This window comes from Phalangium opilio, unplaced genomic scaffold (assembly GCF_054372755.1).
Source record: "Phalangium opilio isolate 3A_F unplaced genomic scaffold, DU_Popi_V2 ptg000082l_1, whole genome shotgun sequence".
NCBI lineage: Eukaryota > Metazoa > Arthropoda > Arachnida > Opiliones > Phalangiidae > Phalangium > Phalangium opilio.
In genome coordinates, this window is record NW_028324189.1 from 9,015,359 (window position 1) to 9,039,115 (window position 23,757).

Consider the following 23,757-nt stretch of genomic DNA (forward strand, 5'->3'; position numbering starts at 1 on the left):
TTTGTTTTAAAGATTTGGTAAAAATGCAGTTTTATTTATTTTCTTTTTTAATATATCTAAAAACATCCAGCTTATCTTTTGGGGATTAACAATTGCTAATAGGGATAGTTAATTATAATTAATATTCTAATAGATTCATCAAAATCAAATTTAAAAAAACAATTATAATCATAATGGCATCAGCTTTTACGTTTTTTATTTGTATATATTTTAATTTTTTAATTGCTGATATGTTAAAAGCTTTTTTAATTTCATTTAATAACGAGATATTTTTGGATTTTTTTTTGTTTTTTCAATTGGCACATTTAAAGATATTCCCGATTTAATTAATTCCACCTAATTAAGGCAAGAATTATAATTAATAACTTATTTTTATTTTTATTTTTAATTTTACTTTAATTTCTCATCCTTGGCTGCCATATTTTGTTGTTTTTTAAATCAATAACAAATTAACAAATTAATTTTAATGGGAGACATTAAAGATCATCATAAAATATTATAGAAAACACCACTAATTTAAATTTAATTATAATTAAAAAAATTATAAAAAAAAAAAATATTTATAACGAAAAAACTTTTACAAAAAATTTTAATTTTAAAAAAAAATCAAAATACTTTTTGATTTAATTAAAAACGAAACGAGTTAATTAAAATTTATTAAAAACTATATTTACATCTGTATGTTTATCATCAGGAGATTCGTACATGTACATCAACATTATGTGTAAGTTTTTTTTTTCTTTTTTCTTTCTGTTTTTCCTTTATAAATTTCAGTGATAGGGAAATTTAATTTAATTTAATTTATTTTCTACGATACTTTTTAATTTTAAGGTTTTGGGTAATTTTGTTTTTTTAATTATTTTCAAGGGAAAGAACTTATTACAAAATATTTACATCTACATTCATGAGGTTCTGCATATGGAAGAGATTCTACGAGTTTAAAGGGAGACTGAAATGAAAAAAAATTAATATGGGAAGTATTTGCCAATCACTAATTGATTTCCTTTAAGAAATATTTTCCTCCATTTTTAAATAACTTGTGAAAAGTTATAGGTCCATTTATTTTTTCTTTCCATTTCATTCTCCCTTTAATTTTAATAATTAATTAATTACTAATTAACTTTGGTATAGAAAAAGCTTGGAATGTTTACTTTATAATATAATCTAATAAAATTAATCTGGTTGGTAACTTTAATTAAATTCATTGGGAATGAATAAGTTGATTGATTATTTATTTTAATTGGGCTTTAATTACAAATTGTTCCCACGATTAATTAAATTAATTATCTGAATAAGAAAAAAAAACCTAAAAGAAAATTATTTTCGAGGATTTAATTTACTTTCCCAATAATTATTTATTTTTAGCTGCAATTTGAAATTCCTGGACGGATTTGAAAGATTATAAAGTATTATTTATAATCTTTGTTTGTTTGTTTGTTTGTTTGTTTTTTGGTTGTTGTTTATGAATACATACATACAATGTTTATATTTTGGGTAGATTGTAAGCGCACGCTTTGTTTACTAACTTAAATGTTTGTTTGTTCATAGTTCTCTCTTTTATTTAATTAACTTTTAAGAGTTCAGAGTTCAGATGAAACGAAAAGTTTAAAAATTTAATTTTCCACTTTAAAACGTAAAAAAAAAAAAAAAAAGTAACCAAAGTTTGTTTGTTTATTTATTTTTTTCTAAAAAGGTTATCAACCCACCCGGTGATGGTGGTTGAAATTGTTTATTGATTGACACTACACTGTAACAAATGAGAGCGCAAACTGCACTTTGGGGTGGCTGTGTTTGTCACAAGGACCGCACCACCTCTCCTATGAAGTTCAACACTGTTATTTCGTCTGGGTGTTACATCCAAGGCTAAATGTTGAATGTTATTTTCTTCATTCGCCGTAGATTGCGTTAAATCGTCTTGAATTTGCAACTCTTGCATACTTGAAGAAGTTGAACAATGAAGTCCTCTGGAAAGATTTACCCCCTTGTTGGCCGGCCAACTTGGTTCCGGTAAATCCAGCTATGAAAAATAATAAATTTAAATTTTAGACGTCTAAAATGGATAGGATTACTTTATTTTTTTAATTAATATCAGAAGTAAGATGAGACCAGAAGACAGTACTGAGCGAACCAAATTCTGAATTCACTTGGCGAAAGTGAATATTCTCGATAACACAAGAACGGTTGGCCCTCTGGTATCGGTTTCAGAATTTCCCGTCCAAAACGTGAGAGCTCGCGGCGGTAGACGGCCAAACTAGATTCAAGCACCCGCTTCCGTGTTCCGCGGCTTTAGGTTGAGGGGAAGGGGGTAGGAAATTCAATGTTTTTGGAACTTGACCAATTTTTTTCTCTCTAGTGTAGGCATTGCGCGATTGAAGCGGCATAAAATCCTCAAATTTGTTAATTAACTAATGCCAGGATCTACTACCAATACTAGAGCCCTTCACTTCTAGTCTCATCTCACTTCTGACCATATTAATATTAATTAATTAATTACAGAAGCGCTTGTGGGTGTAGTTGCTTTATCAGGTAATTTCCTCATCCTATGATGAGCTTCGGCTATCGTTAAAGTCGCCTGATGAACTTTACGGTAGATTTTCTCCCCTTCTAAGGTATGAAAAACGAACATTCCTTCCCCGGTGGAACAATGCCTTCCAGCTTCGAAGGTAAACTTTGTTGGATCACTGCCGTATCTTCTTAATGCGGTTAAAGGCCAAGCAACCAATTTTAATCGAGGATTTGTCACATCCCATAAATATATATTTTCATGCGTAACTTGAAGAAGGCATTCCCCAAAGAGATCCAGTTTTGGTGTTGGCATTAAATAGACGTGGAATTGTTCTACAAAATGAAATAAACTAGATTAATTTAATTTAAAATGGTCTTAAAATTAATTTGAGAGCCTTAACTAGTACCTTGTAATTCTTTTTGAATTCCAGGGCTTAAAACATCGGGTTCACCAGTTGCTAAACCAGGTTGTGGAACCAGACATTCTTGAATTAAAACCTTGACCCACGTATCAGCTTCCATGTCTGATGTATATTGATTAATTAATTTTGTTGATTAAAGTTAAGTTAAGGTATTTTTAAAACAGGGTTCATACAACTTTTGGAAAACAAATTTCCCTGAATTTTCCAGGTTTTTCCTGTATATGGAGTATCCTATGGAGCAAATGTTAACGAAGAAGGGGGGGGGGAATTGGACTATAACATACTCAAAGGGCATCTCCATATCTCTAGTAGAACCAGAGTTACGAGCCTCCAAAGTTTAGGCTAATGCTATTCCTATGGAGGGGTTTGTTTGTTTACGTTTTGCTTAATTACTCGCCCCTGTTTGTCGTAGCCCTAAGTTTTTAGTATGGTTGGATGGGGGACAAATTGGTCTATAACATACTCAAAGGACATCCCCGTATCTCTAGTAGAACCAGAGTTACGAGCCTCCAAAGTATAGTGCAATGTTAATCCTATGGAGGGTATGTTTATGAACATTTTGCTTAATTACTCGACCCCTGTTTGACCCCAATTTCCCTTAATTTTACTAAAAAATTATAAATTTCCCTGAGGTTTTTGTGAACCATTTTATTTCCCTGATTATTCCAGGTTCGTATGAACCCTGTTAAAGGTAAGTTACCCGAATCACAAGCCATTAGCTTTGAGCTACCATCCTGGAAGTAAACGGAAAAGGCGTGTTTTCTAACACTGGTTGTCAAACGATTAACACTTGTAAGGGTTGATAACAAAGCTATTTTGTGGCCAACTCCGGCTCTGGCGCTTTTCTCATCAATATATTTCTCTAAACAACAAGGTCCTTTACTAGAGGCTCGCCTAAATATGATCCATCTCCTCTGCCAAAGCTATGGAAAGATTCATTTTAATTAAATTAAAACAAAATGATAGGTCTATATTTGATAATAGACTAATGGCACCCCATCTTATTTCCCCATAGAGCTTAATACAGTCAAAGGCAGAGGGCTGCCATTACCCTATTGTTTAAAACTTACCCCTAGAGTTTTGCTTCTAATTCGAATGTATCCTTGTTTGGCTATGTCGCTAACTTCCATTGCCATCATAATCTTTGTTAACGTACCCTTCTTTAGCTCACCATATTGATGTTTCTTTCAGTTCAACGCGAGTAAATAGTCAAAAGTAATGTTTACATCCATACAAACATCGGGATGCTGGGAAGATATCTCAGGGCTTGTAACCTGCGAATAACAATAAAACGATGTAATTTGAGACTTTTTTTGTTATACAACTTAATTTTCTAACTTAATTCCATAATAAACTAATAATATAAACAAAAACGTAATTATAACTATCAACAAACCCCCCCCCCCCCCCCCCACATCCTGTCAAACTCAAGAACGGGCAAGGCTTAACTAAAAACATTTCAAATTTTTCAATAGTCGGACAATTTGTTTTTCACTGTAATTTTGTAATATATCTATACATTTTGCAAGGCAATACGTTTAATAAATATTAATTTTCTACAAAATACCAAAAAATTCGCATTCGATTTTATAAACTCACCAAAACCGTACGTAATTAACAAAGCCTAATTTGTCAACGTAACGAGGGAAAAACGACGCTGAGTTGTGATTGGCTAAAGTAGTGTGACTAGTTTCGCCGGTGGTGGCGCCCCAGTTTGTTGCAACTTGGAGGGGTTTTTAAACAAAGGAGATTTGGCTCCTTTATTCTTTTTAAATTCTAAATTTAACCTATTTAAGTTAGCAAAAAGTGATTTACAACAAAGATAAATCATTTTTGGGATTATTATCTTCAAAACGAAGTATATACAAGCTTTCTACATCAGTTATTTCCAGAGAAAATGGTAAATAAAAATTTGATCTTGTTCAATCCCCATTCCCAATTCCCCATTAGTTTAGGCCAAGGCTTAAAACATCAAAATGTCAGGAGATGTATAATGTAGGTTAGATCACAAGGTAAAAGGCTATTGATATTCGAATGTATGAAAAAAAAAGAAATATCAGATGTAGAATCTATGGGATACAAATAATATCGTAAACTGGTACTGCTCAATTCTAAATCAGATTTAACTAAACTTTTATATGAAATCGGCTTCGATATTATTTCCTTTCATTGTGTAGAGAAAACAAAACTAACAGTTTGACTGGCTTAAAGGAATAAAAGTAGCTTCCTTGCATGCAAGAAAAGAAATAAATATATATAAAAAAGGTTGAAATACCTCAGGCCATCTTATTTATGATAAAATAGTATGTTTTTGGTCCCATAATAGGCCAGCCTAGGGTTAGTGGCCGAAACCACGTTATGGCCATGTGGCGCCTGCTTGCAATAATACTATATGCATGCTTGAATCTCCTTCTAACATCGTACAGGGTGTAAATAGCCGAATAACGTTAACAACACGTTAGTAATGCGGGGTAGTTTCTCATTTTCCACGGTTTATTACGTACACCCCCTGTATAAAACCGTAGGAGCTGAGAAAAAAATTCTCCGGAAAATTTATGAATATTGTCTTGTTTATGGATGTTTTTGCCAGAGAAAATATATTTATTTCCGCCTTATTACGATAAACACAATCTTCCCATGAATATTGAAGTAATAAATTCAGTATTAAATTTTTCACGTGGAAACAGTGATATTTTTGGTTACGCGCTCTTGAACCGATTTTGGCTACTGGCTTATGGCAGCTAGTGTTAGTAAATCCATGCTTATGGGTTCTACATTTGAATATTCTTATTGAAATTAAATTAACTCGGGGTCATACGTGAGTAAAAATAGTAAAAGAGTGCCCTTTCCTATACACGCTCTGTTAGGCCTAGTTTTGTTTGATAGCCAAATACATAAGCAAAACACCATTATTTCTATATTCAAGAACATATATAAGATCTGAGAACGTATAAATAACCGTTTGGGTTTCCGTCAGTTCTTCTTTTGCCAAATGGCCTCGATTTACGCGGGAGCCCAAAATTAAATTTTTTAACTTTCTCAGGTACTATATGGGTTCTTTCTTGATTATACGAAACGTGCGTTGTAACGACTTTTCGGTAGTTATTAGTTTATTGCTCTGTACCTGTAAGTGTGGCATTGCACTTGGCGCAATTACCGAATACAAAGTTGTTTTTGTTGGCAAAGTATAAAAAAAAAACGGGAAGGAAATGACTCGATAAGTTTTGATGTGTTTATTGTTACTTAGTGTATGGAAAATTTGTAATAACAATTCTACGTTTTCCGGGCCTTACTAAGAACTATAGACCATTCCAAGAAAGTGACCCCGCCCCTGTGGCTTTTACTCCACTTCTGGAATTGAGGGGACGGTGGTCAGTTGGCCCTATAAATTGCAATATTTGTAGGTTAGGGTCAAATTGAGGTCAATTAAGGGTTTTACGTTAATTTCTCTTAATTGTTAGATTTGAAATATTGTAAAACTAGCTGTTACCCGCGGCATCGCTCTAGTGTAATAAGAACTTCGATCAAAATGATATTAAGAATGGGTAGATTTTACTGATAACTAATATTTTTGTAGCACCCTAGGCACTCGGCGTTGCCCGTCAGCCCGTCGGGACATTTTTAATTACTTTTCATGTGGAAATTATTCCATAAATAAGGGTTTTTAAATTTCTGACCGCCATTTAAAAAGATGGCAACAAATCGAACCCGAAAGACCATTCAGCCCGTCTATAGGTTAAAGTGTACTAAATATTTGTGAAATCGGTTGAAAAGCGCGGACTTTGTTGCATACAGAAGATTTTTTAGATTTCTGGGCGCCATTTATTAAGATGGCGGCGGATTGGAAAAATCTTTCTTAGTACGCGCCTACTACTTATGAGTAACGTTCCTGCAAATTTTCAGCCTTCTAGGGCAAACAGTTTGGACTGGGCGTTGATTATCAGTCAGTCAGGACTTTGATTTATATAGGTATAGATAATTAGTATTTGCTTCTGGTAGTAGTTTAGAAAGTCCCAATTTTTTCAAGCGTTAAGCCTATTTTCTCACCAAATGTCACGTGAAATTAAAGTACCCCTATTTTGCCGAAAAATTGATATGGCGAATATTAATAATAATAAAAAAAAAAAAAAGAAATAATAGAGGCGCGAAAATCCTAGGGACAAATCCCAGAGGTAAACGATGACTTTTCACTGTTATTTGTAGTCTAGGCTAGGGACCGTCCGCCTTTTGTTTTCCATAGCCCGCCAATCAAAAAAGCTAGGGTACAGACAGAAATGGGGGAAAATTCAGAGGTTACACTTCAAACAAGAATTTACCCAAATCATCCCAATAATAATGAACTCTGACCCTTAACTAGTGAATAGATCTAATAGAGCTCTAACCTTTACAATTGCGCAATAGGGAATTGGCAATTCGGTCATAGCTCCACCCCCTGTCGCCATTCTTTTATTCCATTTTTGCAGAGTATCTTTTCTAGCTAGAGTGAGGTTGCATTACGTAGTGCTGCAAAGTCCCTAAATTTAAAGTTTTGATCTATATTTTCTTGTATCATTTATGATTTTGTCTACTGTCAATATTCATGTAGTGTTTTCATTATATTCATTTTCTCTCTCTCTTTTCCAAGTATCCCAAAATTGTGACAGCTGCATTCTCATTTCGGGTCTGGATTCTTTCCTTTATAACTTTTCACCCCTTCCTAGCTGACTTGGCCTACTTTTTTCCCTTTCCTTCCTTACTTTGTGAGTGTGTACATCTCACTTCTCCCGAGTGCAGACGAGAAACGAATAAGGTGCGATGAAAGATGCCAACGCCAAAATGAGTTTTCAAAATTAGACTGGTATTTCCACACTCTCCCCCCCCCGTCCCTGGAACGCATTCCTAGCAAAATAGCATAAGTTTATAAGATATGTTCCTTCCATAAGTATGACAATACCTATACTTCGTAATGCTAGAGACTTACAGCTCGAGCTAGTTCGAGAACGACAAGCGAGAATTGCGTGCCTACACTCGGTTGTTAATTTTGCAGGACTTCCATCTTCCTATTTAATCTGAATTACTAAGCCTTTGACAGCACCTCACCAGGCGTCGCTTTACCTCGAATCTATGCCCTACCTAGGTCACTTCATGACAAGCTCCAGTTTCTAATTTACCAGTGACAAACTTATGGAACATATCTTATAAACTTATGAAAATAGTATATAATAGCCAGGATTTGCGATATTATCATTCGTTATATTTAATAATTTTCCATATTGAAGGAACGATTCATTAATCAATTAATTAAATTGGACCCTTTATCCACATTTTGTGATGATATCACTTTAAATGTTCATTTCTTCTCGAATGGTCTCGAATTGATTTTTAGACTATATAGGCCTAGAGAAAATCGAGGACTCGGAGACAACTTATTTAAGCTTCGTATGTATCTTTCTTTGAGAAGCGAATAGAGCTTCGCTCGTGCAAGAAGAAAATGGGTAGGGGGTGATGGTTTCGAGATTTACTGGAGTGTGAAGTAACCTTTTCTCGCTGTCTTCTTATTGATACGATTGCGCTATACACTAGAAATCATAGACATCCCCCATCCCAAAACCCTAGAAAAAATGCTGCCTAGAAAGAGCCATATTATACTTGTGGAAAATTTATTTTGCAATATTTGTACATCTTTTGAATTAAGTGTTGACCAATGCTAAATATGAGACGGACGTGATTAAATTGACTCTGCTGCCAAACACTTCAAAAATGTCAGAAATATAGACAATTTCGGAAATTATATAGAAACCAATACCAAGAAGTGATATGTAGTTTACTAGGGAGAAGGTATAAATTCGCAACATTTCTATTCCAGCTTTATCTCCAGTTCAAACGTGGGTCCGGAGTTAATCCCCGCCTCTAAATTACAACCAGCATCTCATTGGTTCAAGAAAACTCACGTCAGCGCGACGCGAATGACGAAAATTACAGTCAAATTTTCCAACTGAGGAGGCGAAATAGCCCGGCCTCCTTTTACGTCCCCCCTTGTATTTTGAAAGGGGGACTGGGACTATGGCGCGCGAATACTTAGGCATCTTATACCTTCTCCCTAGTAAACTAGATATCCCTTCTTGCCAATACGCAGGGTGAGGTAGCCAAGAACCACCGCTAGAGGCAGTGCGAATTATCTAGCCTCCCACGTGTAGTGAACTTGGCCTTCGTTTGGTACTATGGAAAATATCCCAATGGTCGCTTCACCCCTGTGTGTTGGTTTCTCTGTATGTAATTTTCGAAATGATCTATTGGCAAAAATTGGTCAGGGATTTTGTACATCTCATTTTCCAAGTGTCTAAAAAAGATTTATTTTGCCATTATATTTCTAAGGAAAGAGAGATATCGTTCGTATTTCAGGAAATTCATACATATAGGCCTACCTGTTTAGCGATAGATTCTTCCAATACCAATAGTATTTGGTCTCTTTTCTATTTTTCGATTGAAAAATTGGCGCGAGATTTAGGGAGCTCGCGCTTCTCTTTGGCCTCTCTTCCTTGTCCTACATAGACTAAAGATTTGTAGTCCGCAGATCAATTCCGATTTTACCAAATCTTGTTCTTCTGCCAATTTTTATTTCTTTTTCCCATAATATAGTGATCCTATCTATCTGTACTATACACCCCATCCTAAAACGTTAACCCTTTTCTTTTTTGGTCTTTCTATCTGAAGGATTGAGCCAAAGTAAATGGATTTTGACGGGCGCTATAAAGATGGATATTGGATAACGAGGGACACCCGCCCGGATTACGTACGGAGCTTGCTTCTTATTGGATGGAAAAATAGTTCGACGTGAGTAGATGCTTTATGGTATAAGCATGAAGAACTGCTTTTTAAAAATAAGTCCATAAAGGGATGGTATAACGTGGCTCGCGTCTTATAATGTTGGTTATTTATTTATAAAAATCATAGAAATATTTAATTTTATAGTTTTAAAACTGATTTATTTAAGTATACTATAGCCTAATTTGATGTTAATCACGATGTTAAGTTTTCTGTACTAGTTATTATACCGTTTATCGTATTTTCTATTTATGTTTAGCCAAGAGGCGATATCTAGTTTACTAGGGAGAAGGTATAAATAAATTCGCTACATTTCTAGCTTTATCTCCAGTCCAAACGTATAGTAGGTCCGGAGTTAATCCCCGCCGCCTCTAAATTACAACCAGCATCTCATTGGTTCTTGAAAACTCACGTCAGCGCGACGCGAATGACGAAAATTACGTATTTTCCGACTGAGGAGAGTGAAGCGAAATATCCCGGCCTACTTTTACGCCCCCCCCCCTTGTATTTTGAAAGGGGGACTGGGACTATGTCGCGCCAATACTTAGGCATCTTATAACTTCTCCCTAGTAAACTAGATATCGCTTCTTGGTTTAGCTAAGCCTAATTCGATGTTTTCAAATTTTACGAACGCCATTTTAGCTAAGGGCAAAGTTTATTCCTCAGAAGGTCTTCCGCTATATTATTAAGCCACTCCTCTTTCTTTCCATGCAATAATAAGAACCAATCCCGTCTAAGTAAGCAGCTATCGTTAGGTTCTTATAAACAAAATCTTTTGTCTTTTCGACCGTTAATAAAGCAAAGGGTTGGGTGGAGAGTTGGAAACGGTCTTTTAGTCAACGAAAATACCCTAGCTCGTTATCCCTAACTAAAGAGGATCTTAAGTATTATAATCTTGGCAAAATATTTGCTTCCTTTTATAGGGACGTCTTCCAAAAGCCCAAACAATCGCCCTAACCCTTTCATCTTTAGGCATTTCCGATGCGAAATTCCTTTAACCTTTGAATGTCGTATTATTTTTTGGCTGAATTTGAAAGGGGGAAAGTTATAAAGTCAAGATTACGCGTGGGTTCGATGGAAAAGGTCCTTTAGAGTTGCGCTCGTGATAAGTCTTTGAAAATTTTGACTACAGAAATATCGTAACTGCTATTTGAGGGTGTTTTCAATGCTATGTTTTGGGAGAAATGGGAGATAAGGCGTTTGGACATTGCATCGTTTTGTATCGTGTTTTTCTCTGACGCGTCTCGAGACGTCAGAAGAGTGATCTTTGCGTAAAGCTTTTAAACACGTCAAATTCTCAAAGTAGGAATCGATACTGCCTGGAACGACCTATAGTGGTGTACATCAGAGAGGCCCTTTAAAGAAGCCGCCAATGTCCCCTGTTTCCCGCCTTTTCCTGGGTTGCAAGTAGCGCGTGTCGCACCCGTTAGCTTGGTCCCTGGTGATTTTCCTTAGAGTTTCACCATCCATTCATTCGAGAATGACTCGTTAAGCATTACGTGCCCCGTTACTAGGACGTGTTTGTCTACTAATTGGCCCACCCTTTCATTCGACGCGATACTTGGAAAGGGGCCCGAAAATCAGTAGATTATCCTAAAGTTATTAATTCCACAAGTGAAATTAAGCCAAAGGAATACATCGGAATAATATCTAACCCGTAGCAAAGATTCATACGTAGTATCAGAAGGGGATAATAGAAGAAGGATGACACTCTGTATCCTCTTCATACTTTTGTTATGTAACGTGATTCTTCCCAGGCTCACCCTTTTTGTTTGCTTTCCCGCTCATCAAACTTCAGATGGGCATCGCACCGTAAGGTGAATTCTATAACTGTTTGGCACTAAATCCCCAGAATCAACCCACAAACCTCGTCTTGACGTGGGACAAAAATCCACCAGCGCGCCATGGCAAATAATTAGGCGCTAATAGAGGAATGATGAGGGAACTATTTTGATCGCGTATGTGATTCGGTTTAGTAACCTTGCTCCAAATGTTCCGATGTTGGGAAGAATGACGTTACACTTACCCCGCTTTGTGCTTGTACACTTCTCTCGAAGAGAAGTATTATATACTTATGGTAGTATTTATACGTATCTGTGGTCCTAGAGGTGACAATGCTTTCGTTCTTGTCCAAAACTTCCAAGTTAATCAACTTTTGTTACCCGTTAATAACGTAGCATAGGATATCTTTGGGGCACGCAGTATCGCTGGCGCGAGATCTCGAGTTATACTTGATTGTCTTTGAATGTTGATTCACGCCGCGAAGGATATAACTTTCTTTCTAAGCCTTGTCTAAGGTTTTATATGAATAATTAAGAGAACAAATCCCCAAACGAGGTATTATTTAACCCTAACCAAGATATCGCATTACGACGTGATTTCCAAAGAGCACGGACTAGGATAGATTAAATATATATCTAACGGAAGTTGGAAGTTAGATTAATATGGTGCAAAGATTACAATAGTATTTGGGGATAACTTATATAACCAATTTCAAATTTATTAGTTAAATTAATTAACATGTATAATAGAAGTAATCTTGTCATTTCGAGTTAGGTCTAATATTGACCTATAAACGCCTAACTTTATAGCTAATTTCCAAAACTTTCACGTATAAAATGATAAAAATTCAATTTCCCATCCACTTATCTATACTTAAGGCCAATTATATAGGAGATCAAATTTTCCCTACAAACCGAATTAGATTTAACTCGGAATAAATTATTTTAAAGCTAGTTTAGTATGTTTATTCCCAATTTCATTTAATAGCCTCATTTCTACTAATGATATTCATTGGTTCCAAATACTTCTCAATCCAATTTTCATTGGAACACAGTATAAAGAAATAATCGCTAGGAATGATGGGTAATTCCTTGAGCAAATAAACCTGTCTCATATACAGTAAATCACGAATTTTTAATCAAAAATGTCTTTTACGAAATATATATAACCTCACTTCAGGAAAGGAAATGGGTAAAACTCTCTAAATCTTGTCTCTTTAACGACAATTCCGTAAAACGAGAAAAGGGGGTCTTGTTCGCATTAAAGCGACTAAACACCCTGGCTGGCGATTGTCTCCAAAAGATCCCGTAAAAAAAATGCTTAACTTGGGAATAATTTCAGAGTTCTATCCGAACTTAGTTTAAGGAATAGTTTCGCGTTTTTATACCCGGTTTTTTTGGAGGGTATTGGGCACTATACGGTTGTTCCCTTAAGGGTGATTTTTTTCATCTCTCTCTCTCTACTTTTTTCCCCACAGTTCGGAATATCTAGTTTTTTTTCCTCTATTCCTCCCATCTTCATCCCTAAAAGACTTAGGAAGACCAGGAGGTTTTTTTTGGGATCGTTCATGGGGTTTATATCGAAAGAGAGAGAGTGAGAGAGAGAGAGAGAGAGAGAGAGAGAGAGAGAGAGCGAACAGCGTGCGAAGGAAAAACGAAAAGAAAGAAGGAAGAAAAAACTGAGCAGAGTTCTTTCTTGCAAGTACGAAGAACGGAAAATCCATTAGTATTGACCGGTGTTCGACTATATAAAACTATCTATGAATTTATTTCGTGTCTAACAGGAATAAGTTCTTTCGTTTTGTTTCAACGCGTTCTACTGAATCTATTCCTAACGAAACTAAGACTACTTGATCTAAATTCAGTGGGATCAGCCAAAATATTATTGGAATTATAATAGGAAAGAATATCCAACTTAACGCTCTGACAGTCTTTATCTCACAAAATATGATAAGACGTTTTAAATAATTCCAAAATTTCATAATGAAGGTTTGTTCCCATGCATCATATAGGTGTGGGTGTATTTTGCGTCAAAATCGTAATGGTCAAGTTTTAGGTAACTCTAAAAGCATATTTCTCCTAAAAATCAAAGGTTTACAATAGTCAAATTATACTTAATGAAATTGGATCGTATTCGTGTAAAGAATATAATTTATTCATGATTAAATTCCTATATACTATCCTCCTGCTTTGGGAAATCTGTGTGGATGGGGAAAATGTAAGGAAAAGGGGAAAAATTTTCTTCTCTCTCTCGCTGGCTGAAAAAGTGTGCATTCTAGGCAGCTAGCTTCATCGTATATCATAAGACCCTCCTTCTCTAGAACCTAAGAATGATAACGATTTCTAGCTGGGCTCTATTTCGGTATTTCACCCCAGGGCGCGTAGTGACGACCTAAATCCGCACTCGACACGCTTCGGCATCGTTCAACGCAACACCGGACCAAAGGAGGACGCTTCCTTTTTCTCTCTCTCTCTCACTCTCTCTTTGCTCTTGGGCTTCTTTATCCCACCTCTTTCTGGTCGGATCAAACCTTTCAATTCGGGACAGGGATGGACGGCTCGCTGATCTCCTCCGTCCTCTAACGCCTCCCTCTCTCTCTCTCCCTCTCTCTCTCTCTCTCCCTCTCTCTCTCTCTCTCTCTCTCTCTCTCTCTCTCTCTCTCTCTCTCTCTCTTTTGTAGAAACAGTTTGGTTAACGATGTCCTCCTTTATAGTGTTCATCCTTGCTTTTTCTAAACTTTTATATACAGTTTGGGAAAGATCAGAGTGTCCATAATTCCCTAATGAAAGCTCGAAAATAATGTCATAGTCCTTCATAAAAAACCCTTTTATATTCGAGTAACAATTAGGAAAAATTTAGACGATTAATTTCGACATCTTTTCCTCGGTTTTAATTGGAAAAACAGGGAAATTTGTTTCAAATATGATCTCTCCCACACTGTATAAACGGAGACATCTTAGGTCCCCCAATTTCCAACCATCCTAATCAATAAGAAGGTTGGAATAGATTACTCTGTCTATGCCCAGATTCTTTCTAAGATGTATTAGCAACTTTTTTTTGTATCAAACTGAAGAAGACTTCTAACGAACTGATTTTGATTTCCGACGTGGATGGAATTTTTTTAAATCGTTTTAGATTGATAACATATACCATCAAAGTCATTAACAAAACTTAACAAAGATATTCTGCTAACGGAAAGCACCATGCAGGCAAAATTTTTGTTCTTCTTTTTGAAGTAGAATAATCGAATGTTTCAAATTGGAACTATGTATCAATTTATAATACCATAAGTTCATAAGATATGTTTTAATAACTTTGACACTGGTAACTTAGAAACTGGAGCTTGTCATGAAGTGAGGGAGGTAGGTCATTCGAGGTAAAGCGAGGTACGCCTGGTGAGGCGCTGTCAAAGGTTTAGTACAGACTAAATAGGACCTAGATGGACTGCAAAATTAACCACCGAGTGTAGGATTTCAATTCTCGCTTGTCGTTCGCCAACTAGCTCGTACTGTAAGCCTCTAACATTACTAAGTATTGGAAGCGTCATACTTATGGAAGGAACATATCACTTATAAACTTATGATAAATCCTGCTAGTAGCTTAATAAACCAGCGCGTTTGGCGTCTAAGCATCTATGCGTAGTTCTAATTTTGAATTAGAAATAACTTCTAAAATTATTTTTGAAACAAATCATTCTTAACCCTTCTATATTAACTCTATATTTATATTTTAATGCAGAAAACAAAATCTACATTTTTACCAATACTCATAGGCTACGTACGCGTTGCAATAATAAACTCGATTTGGTCCCCTATAGGCCTATATGAAAATCGGAAATTCAAAAATTCCGAATCCATCTCAACTATCATTACCAACCCTTCCTAAAAAAAAAAGAAAATGGAACTTCATTTTGTATGTATAGTAACGTAATAGCTTTGATTCCATGCATGCTTCTTCTAACTTATACACACACATATATCTGTGCCATCCATTTCTCCTGCACTGTTTCCTGTATACTATTCCTTAAAAAAGGGGGAGTGGTTTATCCTTGATTTAGCCTGATATATTGGATTCGTAGGAGGGGTTTCCCCCCTATAAATTTTTCGTTTCCTAGTTTTCTATGCTTATATCCAGTCCAGGAAAGAACCTTAGTACCATCTCTCTAGGTTTGGAGAGAGAAGAAAAATGGTGGAAAATCCCTACAGCATGTGTATATTATATTTTCCACTAACCACGATGAAATAGAACATATGTATACAGGGTGTTACAAAAATTGTGGTGGTGGGACCGAAGTACGTACAGGGAGTTCTATGGAAAAATCCATTTTGAGTCGAAAACGTTCTGTGATATAAGGACTAGCTGCACCGTTTACAAATATGATTAGACTCTTAATTAAATTAATAATCACTGTTTTTCAGTTTCTTTATTGGATTTAGGTTGGTCCTTGTGGGAAAGTATCATAGATGGTACATTTTTGACTCAAAGTCGATCACTGTACTTCGACGGTTTTATCACTCCTTTTATTAACACCCTGTATTTTTATAAAGCAAAATATATCGGGTCGCAATAAAGGTTGTGAATTTGGCGGTGCAAGAAATTTTATTTTGTCGAATCGAGCAACCGCTTTTCCTTATATATAAGATTTATCGAAGCCTCTAGGAACGATATCCGTGTAGTGTGGATCACCGACGATATTACGAAATCAATATGAGTCTTCTATGAACGGTAGCATCCCTTGTGCAAATGTGATTTTACTGTAGCTGAATTTTGGATAAATTTACAGGTGTATTTTTTTTGATCCTAGGATCAAAATGAACTTATTTCTGAGTAAAAATTACAACTACACTTTTGTGACTCACAATAGAGTGGTACTGAGAGGGGAGGAACTACGGGGACGTGACGTCATTATTGTAAGTCTAAATTGTATGGCCTGAGCTGACGACTTCCAATAGAGAGCTTTCAGTTGGAGGAGGAGCCTAGTCTCATGACATAATTTACGCTGCTATATTGGTGGGTTTAAAGCAGGAATGAAGCTGAGACCACCCAATATGGCTACCAGAACAGCGGTAAGACTACTATCCCATCTGAAAGTATATATGGTCGCCAAAAGGGAGGTAACAGATAGGAGGGTGTAACGTCACGAGAAAGTTCGAGGGAAGCAGACTATGATAATACATTTAAAGCTTGACATGTCTGCCAGTTAAATAGGAACGTTTCTACTGCAGAAGCATACTTATGGGAATGTTATAAGGTTATGAAAATATATATTATTTTAAATGATAATACAACTATTACACTTTCTGTCATGCACTCGTGTTAGTACATGCATTCGATTTTACCATGGAGTAGCGTAACGATTTGCACTTTGACCTATAGATTCTTCCCCCCCCTTTATTCTTTGGACCGTTTCACTCTTTGGGTGGCTTGTACACTGAACCAAAATCCCCCATAGAAAAACAGTAATAGATCTTCATTATGATTCCGAGAAAGGCTTAAGCCGCTTCTACGACTTTGACATCATCTCTCGCTCGGTCATTGTGTGTAGCTATCCCTTAGATCTCTATCATAGCACAACCTAACCTTTAAAAAATAAAATCCCCTTTGAGATACGATACCTATCTTTATCCTCTCTCTCAATCATTGCAATCTCGGAATGGGATGAAGAATTTTTTATCTTCCTCATCCTCCCTCGCTTTTCCGTTAGGGATTACCGGGGTGCAGGTTGGATTCATTCAATTCCAAGTATTTCCTTGGAAATACTATAGTCGATATAACCAAGAAGTGATATCTAGTTTATTAGTGAGAAGGTATAATGCCTAAGTATTCGCGCGCCATAGTCCCAGTTCCCCTTTCAAAATACAATGGGGGGACGTAAAAGGAGGCCGCAATATTTCGCCTCTCCTCAGTCGGAAAATATGACTGTAATTTTCGTCATTCGCGTCGCGCTGACGTGGGTTTTCAAGAACCAATGAGATGCTGGCTGGTTGTAATTTAGAGGCGGGGATTAACTCCGGACCTACGTTTGGACTTGAGATAAAGCTAGAAATGTGGCGATTATTTATACCTTCTCCCTAGTAAACTAGATATCACTTCTTGATATAACCAACCGACGTACCGTAACGATATCAGCTAGGTCTGAGTCTCGTTTCTGTTAAACCCATGCTTTCCTGCCTATCCTACATTGCATCCGGTTGGTAAGGTTCCTCAGCAGAGTATGAAGACTCTAATTCGATTGAAATAATTGGAGAGGTAGGTAGGTTGAGGTCTACCTTTGAACCGCCCCCAGGGAGATTCTATCATATAGCTTTCTTCGTCTATACTTATCTAGTTTGTCTATTGAAATAGAGGTAATACGTGGGAAGGTAGGGATTACCGAAAGACTTCCTTGGGGTTGTTGGGTCATCTCTTTCTTAGATCTTTTATGTCTATTGCCTTTGAACTGTTTTTATAAGATCTAACAAACTTGAAAGGAGCTCACTCACTCACTCAGTCTAGTCGATTCTTTCTTGAGCAAAAAATAGCTAACTTGCGGACGAATGTGGGTTGATATGGCACAAAGGGTTAAAGGTTAATTAAATCGAAGTTATTATAGTTAACATTAAGTTCTCGCTTAATCTTCCTTCAAAACTTATGCTAATAGGTTGTGAAGCGTCCTGTGTTTATTTTGATAACTTTGTAAGGTAATACACTTCCGGTTTCCAAGCGGAAGGGATATTCTTTGGCAAAGTGGATTTCCGGATTTCTTCTAGTAGCCATTGTTTTACTTTATATATACAACTCTTTCGTATTTCTCTAACGAAGAAATGGCAGTGTTATACATAAAATAATATGAATTGCCGTATCTCAGTTTTCCTTACACGGTTTACTTTTCTCATGACAGTACGGAAACGAAAATTTCAGAAAACCTTAAAAACAACAGAAATATTTCCATATTGATCGGTGGGAAGCCCTCATATGAGCATTTCCTATTTGAGCGGACCCCATAATAGCGGTTCGCGCAACAGCAGTTCCCTAAATAGCGGTTTTCACAACAGAAGTTCCCTAAATAGCGGTTTTCATAACAGTAGTTCCCCAAATAGCGGTTTTCACAACAGAAATTCTCTAAACAGCGGTTTTCACAACAGAAGTTCCCTAAATAGCGGTTTTCATAACAGAAGTTCAAAAATAGCGGTTCTCACAACAGCAGTTCCCCAAATAGCGGTTCCCACAACAGCAGTCCCCTAAATATCGGTTGTCACAATAGCAGTTCCCTAGATAGCGCCTTGATTGTAACCCAAGCAACCTTCTATTTTTTCCTTTTTCATATCAAAAGTAGGCCTATACTGCTTTTGTTTTCACCAATTTTTGCCGTTAAACCAGAGTAGATAATTTAGAAATCAACAGAGCGTACACTTTGTTTGGGTAATTCGTTAGACCTACCTATTATATTTAAATGGACAATTTATAATAATGATATAAATATCTAGGTCAGCTTTTTAAACGCTTTTTAAGGAGCGCGGCCTTAATTGGGTTTCGTTTATTTTACAGTGCTATTAATAAAGTGTCACGCTCTTAAAGTCAAATCATTAGATCTATTATTAATGTCGCATGAATTAGGCCTAGAAGGTTTAAAATTTGATACAATTAAGATTTTAAACAATAAATAATTTTTACGTATAAAATGTTTTTATACGAAACCCTTTATTAAATGTATTCTATACTATAATTAAATCCCTAAACTAATTAGTTTATTAACCGATCTCAAAATTATCCCTTAATTCTAGACGATTTTTCGATTTTTAAAAAACATACCGGCGCCTCTCTCATTCTCGATCTCAATCTCGGGCAAAAGAGAGAGAATTCCCGATTAGAGTCAAAGACATTTTTAATGTTTATGTATTAAAATATATCGCCCTGTAGCGAATATTCACCCCTATCTAAACCATACCGGTCTTCTTGCTTCCACATAGTCTTAATATAGTTTTTCACCGACAATGAATTCATTCATTTCTACCATGAATATGAGCGAGTTTCATTTTTGCCATTATTGAATCTGAAAATTTCTTACTTTTCATTCATGTATGCCTAGAACCATAAGTTCATAAGATATGTTCACCATAAGTTTGTTACTGGTTACAAACTGGAGCTTGTCGTGAAGTGACGTAAATCATAGATTCGAGGTAAAGCGACGCCTGGTTTTGGCGCTGTCAAAGGCTTAGTACAGACTAAATATGACTTAGATGGAAGTCCTGCAAAATTAACCACCGAGTGTAGACATTCTCGCTTGTCGTTCTCGAACTAGCTCGATCTGTAAGTCCCTAGCATTACGAAGTATCGGTAGTGTCATACTTATGGGAGGAACATATCTTATAAACTTATGCTAGAACTACGTGGATTATTATTTAGCACCACATTTTAACTAACTAATGTATAAATTGCGATTTAAATTTGCGCAAAATTTCAAAGCATTATTCCTTAAAACATATTAGGCATATTACAACAACGAGAATTGTATTGCACGTAAAATTTTAACATAAATCTTATATTATGCTACAAAGTTTTTTCCGGTTTTATACCTAAATTTTACACAAATTTCATCGTATATTTTCCTATAATTCGTTTAAAGAGTGTTTTTCAATGGTAAAACCAGCACAATTTTAACCAACTAACGTAAACATTCTGTGTTCAAACCATATAAACATACAAACAAAAATAACTTCTATTTCTGAAGTTACTAATCGTTTCAATATTAATGGAGAAATTGAATGAATTCGATTATTTTGACAGAGGTAGAAAAAGTTCTCTAAAATATCTATAGTTCTTATAAAAAAATGTGGTAGCTGCAAATAGTTCTAGATCGCCGGCAATTAAACAACTTTACACGTCATCAGTGTGTCTAGAAGCCTCGGGCTAAATTAGAAGGAACTCGATTTAAAAAGAAATTTCCACCAGCAGCATGAGAGATAAAACGAAATCTTGTCGGGCGATTTTTAGAGCTTCATGGCTATATACCATTGTACTATCATTAAGTTTATTTATGCCCCCTATAGTTTATAGCCCTCCTGTGTCGGTGCGCTCCTAAATAACCTAAATGCATCTAAGTATAGGGACCAAATCTCACCCCAAATACACCATCGATTTTTTCCTACAAACTTAAAACTATACTATAATAAAATTTACAGCCATTCTCCAGAATAAAAGTTCTGATGTTTTCTTATACTTTCCAGTTAATTTGGTGTATTAAACTTAATTAAATTGCCAAGTTTTGATAGTTATAGAAACATTCAAAGAAAATCTTATCAATTTTCTATTTAAGAACAAAATTTCTTACATCTAACAATTTCGTATCTCCAGAACAAAAATTCTTACATATCAAAATACATCTAATAATTTGGTATCCAGAACAAAAATTCTTACCTATTTCTTTTATCAATCGTGATTTATATATCAAAACGTGTAGCCAACACAAATATAGTAACACAGTTTTCCAATTATTAAAAGTCGAAATTTTCCCGCCAAAGTGCTTGAAATATATCTGATTTAGAAGATCATTTTTTTTTATTTCTGTTAAAAAAAATGGGATGTTCAAAATTGCACTGGGATGCGGGTCAGAGTTAACTGGAGCATCTTAAAGCTTCTCCGCGACTAGGGACAATGGATAAGGGGGCGGACAAAATCCACACTGAAAAGTTCACGGAGTACTGTTTTAAAAAGAGGCGCAAAACTGCACACACGCGTCTTTCTCCAATGGTAGCGCGAGAAAACTGCTCCGCTCCTGAGTGAGAAGATGTAGGAATTTTGGAAATTTCTCTCTCTCTCCGAAGCTGACTGGTGCTTGCTCCTCGATTATTGGTCGCACGGTGGCGCTGAAATTCTCGGTGGGAACGTCGACCCATTTGTCGCGTAGCTAGCAAACCCTCGAAGCTTCCGAGGAAGCTTTAGGATCAGGAAAATGGCCATGCACTATGTCTTGTCATTTAGGTTAAACCTAACCCATCAGTTCAAGGGAAGGCTCGTCTTAGAGACAAGTCAAATGGGTTCATCCGGATTCCTCCGAACTGTAATTGCGAGGAGAACTAGAAAGCGAGGGAACCGAGAAACCGTTATTACGGCGGACGGACGTTTTAATTACTGATATATTAAAATTAGAAGGTACGCGTATTGGATTGGATAGAATTATTGGATTCGATTGGATTTTCGACACCATAATGAAAACGGAAACGTTTTAATTTCATCGACGGATAAATTGGGATATTTCTCGAGTGGGCGGAAGGGATAAGGCTCGGATAGTGTGAAATATTACAAGTACGCTTAGAGATTAGACCTTTTTCAAAAGTCAGGGGGTGAAATAGAGCTTGGTGTTTGACCACTTAATATCACGTGTATCATCCCATCCAAAGATGTTATATTGGATTTTGAAGTCTTATCTAACACGTCTTCGAAAATCTAATTTTGTCATTTGAGTTTTAAGGTAAAACCAAGGATAAATTTAATTTTAGAAGTAGAAATGGAGAACGGTTAGTATTTACTTCAGTCCGACTCATAGCCCAGTATAGAGCCCCTCCCTGCAACACGTAACGAAAAGTTTAAATTATCTTATTGGCTCACTTAAACTACGTTTTGATGACGATGTTGACGGGGAAGGCGAAAATACGTAATTTCTTTTTACCTCCGTCGCTATGACCCGTCTCTTCTTTCATTTCCCTCCGTCCCGTGGAAGGGGGTCCGGGACTTTGACACGCGCCCAGATTACTCTGTTCTCCATTCCTACTTCTAAGATTAAATCTATCTCTGGTAAAACCCATTCTTGGTGGTTCACTTTCCCTTTAATATCTCAAGTAACCAAGTAAATCATTCGATTAAAGTATTTATGGAGTATCGATTTTTGGTTTTATCAACGTGGCTAGACACGTGGTGGTTTTTTTTTATTTGGAAAAACTTGACGTGAAAATGGTTCCGAAAATGATTTTCCGATCTTTGGGCTATAAAATAAAATAGATTATCGATATATGTGTGGCAAAACGCGTCCATCGGAAAAAGGGTTGACGCGGACGGTCACTTAAAACTTTACTGGTTTTATTATTATTTTTTTTTTGATACAAAAAATATCTGTATACAGGGTGTTTCTGAAAAGTCCATCAATAATGAAGGAGTGTGTTTATTGGGCTATTTTGAGTCGAAAATGTTCTATGACATTTTGCCGTCCGAGCCACTGTTTTCGAGTTGTGATTTGAATGTTTTAGGGATGATCCCTTAATTAAATTACAGTTCTATTTCAATTTTCTAATTAAATTTAAGGGGTCATACGTAAATTACTCCAATTCCAACTTGAAAACTGTGGCTCGGACGGAAAATAGTCATAGAACATTTTCGACTCAAAATGTTCCAATAAACACGCTCCTTCATTATTGATGGACTTTTCAAAAACACCCTGTATAGAACGGAATTCAACAAGTAGCAGGTCAGGTAGGCAGCTTATAGCGAAAAGAAACGCTCTAGATGTTCTATCAAAATACGATACGGATTTATTCTAATTTATTTAAATAACCATATAAATGATTAGGCGTTCTATTTCCGGTTGAGGAAATGAACTTAAAGGGTTCGTGGTGTGTTTAATTTCGATTACCATATAAGATTCTGAATACTTAATTGAAAATGGGGATATTTGGCCCAGTAAGGCTTAGTTTGTTATTTTAAAATTTAATGATGTATCGTACCACTCTATATTATCCACTTTAATTTATAAATAATTAATTAATAACTGATTAAGGATATAGGGTTTCCATTAAATTTAAATCTATAATATCACAATAACTATTTTTTCAGGTGCTATTCTGGAGCTTACGTAAATTTGTCTGATCAAAAGATCTTTCTTTAATTTTGAAACAATTAAAGCTCGGGGAAAAATAATTTAACTAAGGCAAAAGAGTTAAGATTAAAGAAAAAAAACTGTCAAAAACAATGGCTTTTCATAATGTGGACCCTTTTCGGGTCAATAATCCTAACAAAGACTTGCCTTTTTTTAAAAAAATTTCTGAAATATATATTTTAAAAAAGTAAGTCTTTCTTCGTACGCGTCGCGTCACCGCTAGTTTTCCCTTTTCTTCTTCAACGATTCTTTCGTTTTAATCACTCGCTTCCAATTAAATTTTAATCATTGTTGGCGCAGTGTAGCTCCTTAAAAGTTTATCCAACGAAATAGAGTTAATTAACTGATAGGTAGGGATTAGAGTCGCGGGCTGGCGATTGAGAGATTAGGGAAGTA

General features: G+C 35.9%; 1 protein-coding gene and 1 long non-coding RNA gene across 3 annotated transcripts in view; one reads left to right on the plus strand and one right to left on the minus strand.

Moving 5' to 3' along the window:
• On the minus strand, positions 1 to 21,235 carry LOC149651446 (docking protein 5-like). 2 transcript variants are annotated; one of them, XM_089848351.1, is made up of 6 exons: positions 20,910 to 21,235; positions 3,998 to 4,201; positions 3,628 to 3,850; positions 2,913 to 3,029; positions 2,495 to 2,838; positions 1 to 2,017 (listed from the first exon to the last, which is right to left on the minus strand). In XM_089848351.1, the coding sequence occupies exons 2-6, from the start codon at positions 4,064 to 4,066 to the stop codon at positions 1,730 to 1,732; spliced, it is 1,041 nt and encodes a 346-aa protein (XP_089704477.1). In that variant the 5' UTR covers positions 4,067 to 4,201; positions 20,910 to 21,235; the 3' UTR covers positions 1 to 1,729. The 2 variants fall into 2 exon arrangements, with proteins under 2 accessions (XP_089704477.1, XP_089704476.1); XM_089848350.1 differs by lacking the exon at positions 20,910 to 21,235 and adding an exon at positions 4,527 to 4,632.
• The window catches only part of LOC149651447 (uncharacterized), a 19,217-nt gene continuing 4,868 nt past the window's right edge, over positions 9,409 to 23,757 (plus strand). Inside the window, exon 1 of the long non-coding RNA XR_016371203.1 lies at positions 9,409 to 9,740. This is a non-coding gene — a long non-coding RNA (uncharacterized LOC149651447). The remainder of the gene's footprint in view (positions 9,741 to 23,757) is intronic.